General features: G+C 39.7%; 1 protein-coding gene across 1 annotated transcript; it reads right to left on the bottom strand.

Annotated features, from left to right (window-relative positions):
• Positions 1-2,994: 2,994 nt before the first annotated feature.
• LOC117833233 (protein transport protein SEC23 E) lies at positions 2,995-10,281 on the bottom strand. The gene is made up of 12 exons (XM_034712663.2): positions 9,330-10,281; positions 9,069-9,242; positions 8,006-8,167; positions 7,061-7,203; positions 6,402-6,477; positions 6,136-6,308; positions 5,980-6,061; positions 5,632-5,709; positions 4,400-4,561; positions 4,054-4,317; positions 3,631-3,735; positions 2,995-3,346 (listed from the first exon to the last, which is right to left on the bottom strand). The coding sequence occupies exons 1-12, from the start codon at positions 10,137-10,139 to the stop codon at positions 3,200-3,202; spliced, it is 2,376 nt and encodes a 791-aa protein (XP_034568554.1). The 5' UTR covers positions 10,140-10,281; the 3' UTR covers positions 2,995-3,199.
• Between the last annotated feature and the right edge of the window lie 3,090 nt (positions 10,282-13,371).

Raw genomic sequence — 13,371 nt, 5'->3', positions numbered from 1 at the left:
GAATAAAAAGGTGAATCTGATACACCTCTTCTTATTTATAAAAGGAGTTTTATAAAGCACGTGAACCTTTTCCACTTAAGAAAAAGTTGATCATTTTATGAAGGCTATTTTAAAGAGTAAATTCCACAGAATCTCGGGTAACGATGATACATCAGGTTGAAGTTCGAGTGTACTTTCTCATCATGTTTCATGCAGAAACCTACCATATGAAACTGCCATCTAGAGTTAAAAAGACATAACAAGTAGACAAAGTTTATAATTTAACTCAAATAAAACAAATTCTAACTGCATAGTTGAACAACCAATAGAATTATTGATAACATGAGGAGAAGCATGGAGGTGGAGAGGACCAACAAGGGGCGTCTAAGTCATACGGAGGTTCAATGCACATCAACTTCGAGTCCACCTTGGAGTTCAGGAGCAATCTGCCTTAAATTGGACGCCCAGGCCACGTACGGGTCCGATTTTGACGTTCTACATATGGATGGAAATATAATTTGATGGAGCTTCCAATGGTGCTGGTACCACATCAAAATTTCATCTAAGTCAATGGGAATCGACGAAACAAATGGACGTACAGAATCTGTCAGGGTGCTACGCCACCGTCTTTCGAGTCGTTGGGTCGTGTTGGAGCCTATTAGGGGGCGCGTCCAGGGGTCTTGCAGGTCCCTAAACACTTTATATTCAGTAGAGTCACCCAAGTTAGAATTTAGGTTTTGCTTAGATTCAATTTGTTATTGACAGTCATCGTTCATCGATTTGTGAGACCCCAACTTTGTGTGCCTAATCCAAGGTTTTCTGTAATTGAGTTGCGTTCTTCCTTGCTCTTTCTTGTGTTCTTGATTTGCTTGCAGGAGGTAGCCTTCGTGACGAGGTTAACCGAGCTGCACACGGTTGATAACCAGAGGATAAGTGGTACTTCGATTGTGGGGGTTTGAATCTTGCTTATCAGATCGGATCGACTGTGTTGCTACTCCATCAAATCGAGAGTTATATTAGGCATCCTAGTTCCCATCAAATTTCTCTCACGTAATACTATTAACGACAATAAAATTGTGATCATACGAGCATATTTTGATATGAAATGGTACAAACTTTATATACAAGTTGTTAGCTTGACTTATGATCAAACTTTATGAAATTTGAGTCTTTATAAATGTGTACGCAACATAAAAAAAGAAGTGGGGGCAATACTTTCAAATATTTAAGTCATATTCATTTTATTATGCTGAATCCTGTTTTCAAAATTTAGAAAAGATGCTCGTTTCACCGGATATATTTCGTTAGAAAATGACTTCTGGTTTACATCTACGCGCAAACACACAGCTCGGCAGTACAATTGTATAGCAGGGCACATGGTCTATGCAACTTTAAGCTATAAACTTTGTATATCTCTTAAGCCAATTTTATAGCCACTGGATTAAGATGAATGGTCCAGATCAACTCACCTAACCCTAACCCCTCCATCCCTTTCTCATTAAATGTTGATGGCTGCGAGACTGTTACTTCACCTGTTAATTTATACGGCTTGTTTGCGGTATTCGTGATGCAAGTTCACGGATTTAACTTTAAGAGAAATTTTAGAATGGTTGAAAAAATGGGAGCCGTTCATACTGAAAAATCTAACGGTGGAAACAAACGAAGTATCTTAAAGTATCTAAAAAGAATTACCAAGGAGTACCAAATTGGTGCGACCAAATACCAAAAATAACCTTAAATTTATTTTTTTATTATTTTTTCAGATCAGACGGTGGAAAGAAAGTAAGTACCAATATCATCTTGAAATAACATAAGTACCAAAGTACCCACCGATACTTAACAATCATTGTAACAAAACTCTAAGTTAAAAAAAAACTTCTCTATTTTAATTTAAACATCTTTGAATTCAATTTAAAACAGTTAGTGTCAAAGTTTAAAAAAAGCCCTGAACAATCGATGGTTTCTAAGTTACATGGCTCTTCAAAACAAATCAGAAACCTCTTGAAGCATTACTGGTAACCGTAAAACTTCACAATGCATCTGTTATGCATTACTGGTAACCGTAGAACTTTACAATGCATCTGTTAAGAAAAGCTTTTGTAACTCAACCACTTCAACGAGGATCAAAAAATGAGTGGAAGGTGATACAGTCTATTAACATGTTTGCCAACTAGAAGCATGCATTTAAAATATTTGAGAACTACATCGACAACCAAAAAAAATCAACATTGTAGAACTTCAATTTGGAGAAGAAAACTGGTTTACAGACAAAGAAATGATAGCCAAAGGCAACGAAATTTTATTAAATGTACCATTTTTATGTAAACATAGCTATAAAGTTAAAATGTTGAAGAGCATGTCAATGTCCCGAATATCATACAATAAGAACAAAACAGTACAAATTTTGCTTAGGGGCCATTGCCCCACAGCTGCTGAATTGTACGCACACTCAGCAGCCAGCACATGATTATCGCAGTGCCTTGAAAAACATATACTATACCATCTTACATTTCTGTAAATTGAAGCTGACACGAGAACCTCAATTAATGCATCAATTAATGCATGGTGTCAACAAGAATTAAGTACTCCCCCATTCCCGCTAACAGTGTCACTTTAAATTTGTCCGTCCTGCAAAAAGTTTGCAGTATCCCTTTAGATTTGTCCCAAGTTAGATTTATCCTAAATCAAACTAAAGCAGTTTTAAGCTAGACTAAATTTATAATGAAAATCCCTTTAGATTTGTCCAAGTTAGATTTATTCTAAATCAAACTGTTTTAAGTTATAAGTTAGACTAAATTTATAATGAAGAGTACTAAGGTATGCTATGAAAATATATTTATATTTCAAAACGAATCTAATAAAATACATCAAAAGCATTGATATATTTTTATATAAACTTGATCAAACATAAGATGATTTGACGTAGGATAGAATTAAAGGAACACTCTTTGTGATTTGACATAGGATAGAACTAAAAGAACACTCTTTGCGAAATGGAGGGGAGGGAGTATAGACTACGGATAATAGACCTCTGGGGCAACTTATACATTCTTTTAGGATTATTTCCCGAAAAAATTGTCTGAACTCAGAAAACCGTCACAATGTAGGGATATACCAAAAAAACAGCAATGGAAATTTTCTCACAACTCCAACCTACAGACCCCGTAAATTATCAGCACCTATCAAATTGGGTGTACATTTTTTTTTTGCATACATGTCCTCAAGACTGAACAGCCAGCCTTTGAAGGTGCTCGCAGAAGACCTGGAAGCTAACATCATCGGTGAAAATGATGTCAGAACCAGGGGCAACATCATGAGCTGAGTTATATGTGGACGATGGATTCAGCTTAGCCAATAAGAACCTTGCCTGCAAAGAGGGGTACATAATGTGATGAGTCAAATATGGTGGAGAAATAAGTTGCCCGCACTGTCTTCATGAACGTTATGTTAAACAGGAACACACAAAAAAAATGTTCTCTACAAGATACAGTACTTGGATGTCCATTGAAGTATACTGAAGTTCTTATGTGCAAAGAACCACAATGAAGCCACAAACGATGAAAAACCAAGAATTTTCGAAGTACGTGCAAATCATGAGATGAAGATAACAACAAACGAGAATGAACCATGAAACATGTAGAAATAACAAACCTGCGAGCCGTGTTGGTCGCAAACAACTAGTCTTGGAACTGGAAATCGACCTTTTATTATCATCTGCGCCTCCTCATGGGGTGCTTGTAACAGTTGTGCGAATTGCTGAAAATGATAATAATGAGCATCAGAAAAGCGGGAACTGCTATAATGTTACAGGCGCACATCAGCTCCCACAGAAGAATGTAAATCCAATTTATTTGACCACAATGTGTTCATCAAAGACAATGCAATGCTTATGGAAGGAGCCTATCCACTATTCAGCAAAACCTTTCTAGGGACCAATGTTCTCTCTAAAGACAATGAACAAACATGGCTCTTGAAGCCTCGAAACCAGATGCCTAGTGAATTATTAGGGTAACAGAAAATGAAGGGAGAAAGTTCTTATGGATTATAGATCACATAAAAGACAACCCATGTTACCTCATGCTCAGGTTGGTTCTGGTAACCCATGTTTCTCCACTGAGCAATTGTCATGCCATGGAAGATGACAACACTAAAGTATGCATCAAGTAGCAGTATCCGGTCTGCTGCTATCGATGCCACATCAAGGAATACTGGTGAAGGAGGTGAATCAAAAGAAAATGATATTAATGAAGGCTGGATCATGGCAACAGAGTTGGTGACAGTCTCACGGTTGAGTAACATCCGAAAATAAGCTGTCTCATCTGGACTATTATTGAAAACCTGCAACATAAAAAATGACAATTAATTAACAAGGCAACACATGAATCAGAGGAGAGGGAAAAATAGGGGTGTAACACATCACCTGGACAAATTGTGAACGCCGCAGGTTAAACATAAACTGAGGGAACAATGAGAAATTTGAATGTAGGCTAAATGAAGAGGGGTCATCCTTTCGATAATCCCCAAATCGTGAACAAAGCCGTATCAGAGATCTATCAAGCCACCGTGTTGCATCGAACTCTTCCTACAAATATTAGAATGAAAGGTTAATGCACGCCCCTTTTTCAAACAGAAGATTCGATTAACACGAAGAGCAAAAAAGATCAATTTAAGAAAATCGATTATACAAACAAATTTGGAATGTCTTCAGAGTCCCAGCAGTAATCAGTCAGCTATTGGTAAACTAGTTTTCCCAGTTCACAAGGTAGAACATAGAAGGAAGCCTCGAACATTTACATTTAATTGTAATTCAAACTGAAAATAATGAATAGTAACTGTAGTTGGGAACAGATTCTTTCACGTGCAATACGGTTTGAGAATTATTCACAACCAATGTCCCCCATAGGTTACCGTGGGAATTGGTGTCAGACATGGTCCAAGATTTTTTGATGAACAGACATTTGAACCCTGGTCTTAATTCAGAGGCCATAAGCTGATAATCCATCGAAAGCCACAATGCACTCAATTCTAAAAGCTATCAATTGAACAAAGTAATAGGGCAATGATTTGACAATATACACCTCAATGCACTCTATTCTAAAAGCTATCAATTGAACAAAGTAATAGGGCAATGATTTGACATATACACCTTAAACGTTGAATAAGGTTTCCCTTAGCTTATTGAGATAAAAATTAACATAGTTATTGCATAGCGTATTCCCTATGCCTGAGCGCAGAAGAAATAAAATAGGTATTGGTGTGGAGTAGAGTGGAGTTGTCATGTCAATGTCTGCAGGTCACAAAGATCCTAATGAGGTAATCCTCCTGAGATGGCTTGTGTGTATCCTTTGTAGAAAAGATTTTAACAACAATGCAGCCAATGTTCATAGACTGCACTAATCTTAAACCCATAGAAACACATTCACATGAACTTGAACAAAATAGATAATATAGAAAACAAAATAAGAATATGCAGTCACCACAAATATTAGGTGAAAGCAGAAACAATATATGGCCAATAATATTTTCTAGCAGTATCACATGCTGAGGACAGTAGCTAAACCGATCTCACCAAAGTGACTATAGTCAGTAAAGGCAACCTAAATGACAAGTACATCATTATAAACTATAGTCATGACGACACAAAAAGTTTACCTCCATCTCCATTTTTAAAGAGATGTATCTTGCCAACACAACAGCTGCAGTCTCCTGGTCAAAACCTTCGACTAATTCCTGTATTCAAAAGGGGTATGTTAAGTCATATATATCATCCGAGGAAACATACTGCATAGTAGATTAAACAGAAATTGCATACCACAAACCAGATTAAAAGATTAACATTAGAATGCAAAATACCAGTGTATTATCTACCTAGCATGAGCATAAAAGCACATTCTCCAGCACCTTAACGCTTGAAATGAGTAAAGATTGGTATCTTTGAAATAAGATTTAGAACAGTGCATATCTTAGCACAGAAAGCAGGTAACAACTATTAAAGCTAACCTCGGTATTAGTGGAACCATCCACCCATTTCCTGCATATCGTAGTAACTCTTATCCTCATTTGGCCTTCTGGGTGTTGGTAACTATAAAAGAATCATCAACATAATCAGTACATTCTGCCATTTCAACACCAAGGTAACAGAATATGATAGAATACCTTGTTACAAATTGTATATACAAATGCGGATTTTGGTGTCCTGGTTGGCTCGATCGTTCACTTGGTGAGACATCAAAAAAAACTGTCAAGGAAGTACTTCTATCGAGACCACACATTTTCCATGCCGTTGTATTTCCTTGACCAACAATTGTGTCGGCACACAAAGCTCCTTTCTGTGAGAGAAGGTGCAAATATCAAGCTAAATATTAATACTGGTGCCTCCAATTTAAACATTGGAATAAAGAGTATAATATAATCAGGTGTACCTTCTCCAAAGATGTACATGGTCCAATAATACCTTGGACCTTAATGTCTTTTGAACAGTTTATTTCAATTGTGCCACTGTAAATAAGACGAGCCATGAATTAGTGCATTTTAGTAGTTATTACAGTGAAACAACACATGGCAAAGCAGAAGTTCAAGTATGTACATAATAAATAATAAAGCAGTAAAAGTGCAAAACTTATGAGACTAGTGAAATAATGTCCTGTTTGTGGGACTTCTTGGCTTCTTGCCTATTTGCTTTGGGAGCGGGAATGTTGAGGAGCAGCTTCCTATTGGTTCTTGGCTTTTACCTTATAGTGATTTAGGTCTGCAGGGTGGTAGCAGAGCAGGTGTCTGTCTACGGCGTGTACAGCGAACCCAATGGTTTGATCTTTTGTTACAAAAGCTAACACAAAACCACACGGTGACATGAATGTCCACTGTTATCAAGTTGGCCAGAAATCTCATTGCTACTCTTCTGCATTCTACTGACGGTTTGCATTATGTCAGAACCATTTCACTCCTAAATCTATTGCATCGTTTAGAAGATAAAAGTAAGTGATTAATAAATAGTGATAAAGATTTATCCACACATACTAACTTCGGAAGAATATGTAAAAACAAAAAAAAAAGAGTGATAGGGAGCAATAAGAGAACTTACTTGAATGAAAGACCTAGAGACTGTTCACCTCCTTCAAAAATGCGTTTGAAAGAATCCTTGAATACGGAATGCCCAAAACTTTCAGATAAGACGACAAGGCCACCGGTTCTCTCAATTGCAACCTTCATCTCAGCTAGTCCAACCTGATGATGTTCCAAACATTGCAAGAGGTCAAAAGATAAGCAGAAGTTCAAGGACTTGTCTTACAGGGAATGGCAAGTAAGAGAATCACATGTAGGTAATCTGCAAAGTGATAAATCAGTACCACTAGCATAGATTCATCAAAATCAACAATTAATCAAACAATATCTAGCTATCAATCAATTCAATTCACCTCCAGCATATCATGCCAACTTTTCCCGACTCCCAACAATCGATCAGATGTAACTAAATATTCACATTATTACAGATTCAAGATTTCAGCTTTTGTTCATGAACTAGATACAAAATTAAGGAAATTTGTTCCAATTACTTTGTTACAGGCAATGCAAGAAAAATTATGTATATTGACAAAAGCATATTGTTTAATAAATTTCTAGTTAGTCATCTGTGCACTGAACATGATTAAAGAGGGAAGAAACGATTATATTTTGGACTTAGATGGTGAGCACCAAATGAAAGCATTTTTCAGCATAAAAAGAACAATAAACCATTGGAACTAAGGCCCTGTTTGTTTTGAGATTATAATCCACTAGATTATATAAAGTTGGATAATGGGTCATGGGTACTATGGTAAAAGATCACTTTGGGACCACTTGGGACCATGTTTCAGATTATTTGTGATCCCAGAGTGGTCCCATGATGGTATTTTACCTTACTACCCTTGGACCATAATCTAGCTTATATAATCTGAGGGAAACAAACAGGCCCTAAAACTAATGAAGGTAGAATCCTTGATGCCAATAACAAGCATAAATTGCTAGCTAAACAATGTAATATACAAACCTGATCAAGAGCAGATGCGAAAACATCTAACACGTGGCCTTGACTGACCAACTGTTTGGCAAGGACATCATAAAATTTGACGGCTTTCTGGAAGTGAGGAGCTGCATCCTTGTCAAGATCCTTATGTGATCTAACTGGCTCTGACAAATCCTTCGAAACAATCTGCATTATCAAACACAGTATTAAAAAGATTTCAAGGCAGCACTAACACAAGAATTGAGAAGAAATATGGTACTCCCTCTGTCCTAAATTATAGGTCGTTTTGACTTTTCTAGATGCATAGATATTATTATGCATCTAGACATAGGGGGTGTTTGGATCTTTAGTCCGGACTAAAATTCATGTCACATCGAATATTTGGAGGCTAATTAGGAGGACTAAACATGAGCTAATTATAAAACTAATTACACAGATGAAGGCTAATTCCCGAGACGAATCTATTAAGCCTAATTAATCCATCATTAGCACATCCTCCATCTGTGCAATTGGTTTTGTAATTAGTCACTGTTTAATACTCCTAATTAGTATCTAAACATTCGATGTGACAGGAATTTTAGGAGCTACTAAAGAAACAAACAGGGCCATAGAGTATATCTAAGTGCATAACAAAAGTCTATGAATCTAATAAAGCCAAAACGACCTATAATTTGGGACAGAGGTAGTAACAAACAGTACATGTAAGCAGATGTGAAGTTCTACTCATATAAAGGAGATAATATATGTGTGAGGCGGTACTGATTATCAAAAGAATAGCATCTATACAAAAAAAAATATACTATATACACTCAGAAAAAGCTGGCAGAGGTTTAACAGAAGTTGCCTCTTTTGAATACAAAAGTTATATGCTAAATGCACCTCAAAACCATAGTTCTGAGTTCTGGCACACCATAAATCAATATAAATTTCCAATTTTTAACACAAATGCAACAGGCCAACATTCAAGTACTTGAACGTTCACAGAGATCAACAAATTGCATCACATTCATGTCAAATGCATTTAGATCTAGATCATAAATAAAAGAGGGATTTTTTTACTCAAAAAAATAAAAGAGGGATTTTTTACCATTCCAGGGCCCTCAGTGCAGGGTCCACCGAGCAATGCAATAATTCTTGCACCTGTCCCAGGCATGCAAGCACCAAGCAACCCAGCTGCCACGCTCAGGGCAACACCCGTGCACCGGATCGCACGGTTCCCAGCCTCCACTGGCCACTGATCGGGCTGCAACTCGTCCAGCAACTGCAAGGGGCGAGGAACTCAGGTTACGACAATTACTTCGAGTAAAATCCCCAAATCCAAACGGGATCAAAACCCAAATCCCCTTACCGTGCTGAGCGTGCACTCGCACTCCGACACTGGGAGCAGGAACCTGTTCACCCCGGCCGTCGTGGCGGGATGCATCCCGTTCACCTGCGGCCCACCTGGCTGCTGCGGCATCTTGGGGAAGCCCGGGCGGCCGGCGCCGGCCAGCCCCAGCTGATCCAAAATCTGCTCCTTGGATATCTCCTTGGTCCCCCGGAAGACGTAGATCTTGCTGAGATCGGAGAATCCGAGCTCGTGCAGGTGCACCTGCGTGCCGAAGGTGACGAGGCCGACGAGCGCGTGCTCCGGTAGGAGCGCGACGGCCTTCCGCATGGCCATCTTGACGTAATCCAACTCCTCCTCGATGACGCAGGTGTCGATGACGAAGAGGAAGACGGGCGGCGGCGGGGCTCCGGCGGCCCCGGGGGCGCCGGGGGCGCCGCCGACGATGTACTCGACGGTTGAGCACTGCGGGAAGAGCTCGGCCGGGACGTTGGACTCGGAGATGGCGGCGTAGTGCGGCGGGAAGTGGTTCCGGGAGAAGCAGAGCGGGCAGATCCAGATCTTGGCGGCGAAGTCGACGCGCGCGAAGGGATTGAGGAGGGCAGAGCAGGGCGGCTTGCAGCGGAGCGGCGGGTATGGCAGCGGCGGCGGGGCCGCGGCGGAGGGGTCCGGGACGCGCGCGGGCGAGACAGTGGCGGCGAGCGGCACGACGCAGCGACTGGCCTCGACCTTGGAGCGCGGCCAGGCGTTCCAGGTGAGGCGGACGGCGTCGGGGCCGTCCGGGTCGGCGGCCGCCGCGGGCGGCGCCGCGGAAGGGTCGGCGGCCGACATCGGGGTGCGGCGAGCGGCGGGGCGGGCAGATCGGGCGAGGAGGTGGTGGTGGTGGGATGCGCCTGCGCTCTCCGCGTGCGTGCGGTGGCGTGGGCTCGGTTTCGTCGTTCGCCTGTTCGCTCCTCGGTCTCCTTGGTTTCTAGGTGTCTTATTGCTGTGCGCCTGTGACTATGTGTTGGGCTCGGTGTTCCGTTCTGCGTCTGCCACGACGGGGTCTGCTTTAGGAATTTGGGTGCGGGGCACAAGCAGGAGGCGAGCTGGGGCGCGATCCGCGTCGGACAGAAGGCGACCTGGCAGGTGGGGCGCGATCCGCGTCGGACCGTGCCGCTCAACGGCTGTGATTTTGCCATGTTTGAGACCGGAGGCCAAAGTTTTATAGCTACAATTCGAATTTATCTCGCCAAACACCTCCAGCTCCATCAAAACTAACTTCGGACAAAAAAAAGTGGATTTAGTGGTCAACTACAAGATTTTTCTAGAGCTCCTCAAATTATATTTTTTAGAGTTGGATGGATACCACAGGTTATACATAGGGTTTAAGGAAAAAATATTTTTTTTGAAGCGAAGCAGTCCCAAACAAATCCTTTGTAAATTTTGCAATTATGTCTGCTCAAATTTTTTCTTTGCATCCAACGTGTTAAAAGAGTAACAATGGTAAGACAAACTAGGCAAGTTGTTTTTTGAGTTAGGCCGTACTATCCCTGTTTTATCCTTCCATATAATAATTTCTCTATTTTCTCATTGACATAAGTCGCATCTCTCGTTGCACATTGACACTACCAGATCAACATATTTCTTCATCCTCATCCTTTGAGAGGATAGTTTTCTAGGATGAAGATTTTTCTTTTCTTATTGAAGATTCTTTCACTTGAAACCGAAGAAAATCAAACTTGAAAACAAAAAGAGAGGAAGTGGAGCAAACCAGGAGTGCAGAGCCACCAATGTAGTAGATGCACTGCATCAATCCCCTCAAACCTCTATTAGGTTAGGTATATAGCGGGATCCTGATGCGCCGCTACGTTAATCTAACAAATTTAAAGGTTTTGTATATAATAATATGCAAAGCCATGTGGAATTTTTAAGAATAAATATGATAATTTACAAAGCTTAATCCAACAATTTGCTATGGCATATATAACAATTTTATCAAAAGTTTAAAAACTTAATATGTGGCACATGCATCTTGTTTGTTTGTCTAATTTATAAACAACATTGTCCTTTAGGTTTCGGACACGAACACACACTTTGGAACATATTTTCATTGGAGTACACACAAAATATGAAATTCTGTGAAAGGACCTCTAGTTTAGTGGTTAGAGCACCTAGGTAGCACCTAGCAGGTCCCATTCGACTCCCCGTGGAGCAAATTAAACGGATCTGGAATAAAAAATATAAAAAAAATAGTAAGGAGTTTCCCGCTGACTTTAGTAAAAAAAAATGAAAATTCCACCTCTAAACCTTTGTTTTACCTTCATATCACCGGCCTACGCCAAAAAAAACTATATAAAAATATGGTAGCATGCTTTTCTAAAGGAGAATCTGTACGGTATATTACCATATGACACCGGTCAAAAAACCAAACTATTACCCAACCAATCAAGCTAGTCCAAACAGTAACTTTTTTCTATAAATGAAGTGAGTAAATACTAAAAGCTCGAATTGCTAGTCCGTTTTCCATATGAGACCCTCTTCAATTTGTGATTATGTTTTTCACTTTACACGTCTTTCTCTATAGAAATATCTAATTTCTATTTCGACGAGGAAGTCTACTAATTTCCTTTAGTCATTAAGTTGAGTCAACTATGGTAAGAAATCTTCCGATCTATAATGATAATTTTATGACACATTTGTTCTCTCATAAATTTATAAAGTTTTTAGATGAAAACATCATAAATTTTACATTCGAGCAAATTTAGTGATAAAGTTACGGAACGTCATAAAAGTTGCCACTCAAGCCAACAAGAAAAGGTCACTCGCTGTTACATGGTAGTTTTGTGACGATATAAGATCCGCAAAAGTTTCATAAACCAACTAAGGTCCCACAAGTAAGCATCTATTCAGAAATAAGGTGTGCAAAACGTCATAAACCGACGTGGTTTCCGCATGCAAGCATGAGTTGAGAAATAAGGTGTTCCAATTCATCATAAAATCTAGTAGGGTCCTATTGGTACATTTAACGATCATGAATTAATCTGCAAGCGCATGGACATACCATTGTAGCATTTCACCAAGAGTATTCCTTTCCCAAAGGAAGGTGGGTAGGTCAAAAGAGTTTACTATGCATATGAGTATATCATAGGATGAGTAGATACATTACACACGACATGGGTAAAGATAATGATAGGATGGGTAGTGTGACACACAGAAGAATCATCTCAAGATAACTAAGCTAGGAAGAAAGGTCTAGGAGTTAGCTCTAGGTTCATATGTACTTCCAAGTTATGAGATTTCGGAAAACTGTTCGGAGATTCCACAAGTTGCGGAATTTCCATAACATATTTTTCGGAGTTTCCGGAACTTCGCAGACCAAAAACTAATTTCTCATACCCAACAAATTCGTCATGGAACAAGTTGAAATTGTAGATCCTAGGCCTATGACATCTAGAGAGGCTTTCTATCTAAAAGGAATCCACAAAAATGACCTACATTGAGAAATCAGGCGAGATGGACTTTGGATACCTTTGGGAAGAAGAGACAATGCCTTCAAACTTTGGTTCAAATGCTTCCACGTGATTCCCCTTCTTGATTTCCCTCCACCTTGATGATTTCGTGAGTTTTGAACAGTGGGATCCTCAAATCGCTGAAGGGGGCAAGAGAGGAGAGAGAGGAGGAGGAGGAGAGAGAAGCCGGCGATAGAAGTAAAAGAAGATGAACCGGTAACTTCTTAGGGGTAAAAGTAAATACCCCAAAAGTTACGGAAATTTATGAAAAAGATTTCCGAAGATTCTGCAATTTTCGGAGTTTCTAGAAAAAGTTCGGGAAACTTCGCTCCCCTGGCTAATAGCCAATAGATTTGAGTGGAAATTGAGCTAGGATAGATTTAGAGAGATATGTCAGTAATCATATATGAGCATGAGAAGTTCTATCACTGAGATCAGCCAGTAAATCAATCAATGAGAACAATGGTCCAAGTGAGAGAACCAAGAACTCCAAATATGACACTTCAAATTTTTCACAAAGATTTTTCTTTTTAGAGGCATCTATACTAAATCACTCAAACATGCACATGATC

The sequence above is a fragment of the Setaria viridis genome, chromosome 8 (assembly GCF_005286985.2).
Source record: "Setaria viridis chromosome 8, Setaria_viridis_v4.0, whole genome shotgun sequence".
Lineage (NCBI taxonomy): Eukaryota > Viridiplantae > Streptophyta > Magnoliopsida > Poales > Poaceae > Setaria > Setaria viridis.
The sequence above is the reverse complement of the archived record's forward strand: the minus strand, read 5'-3'. Positions and strand labels throughout refer to the sequence as shown.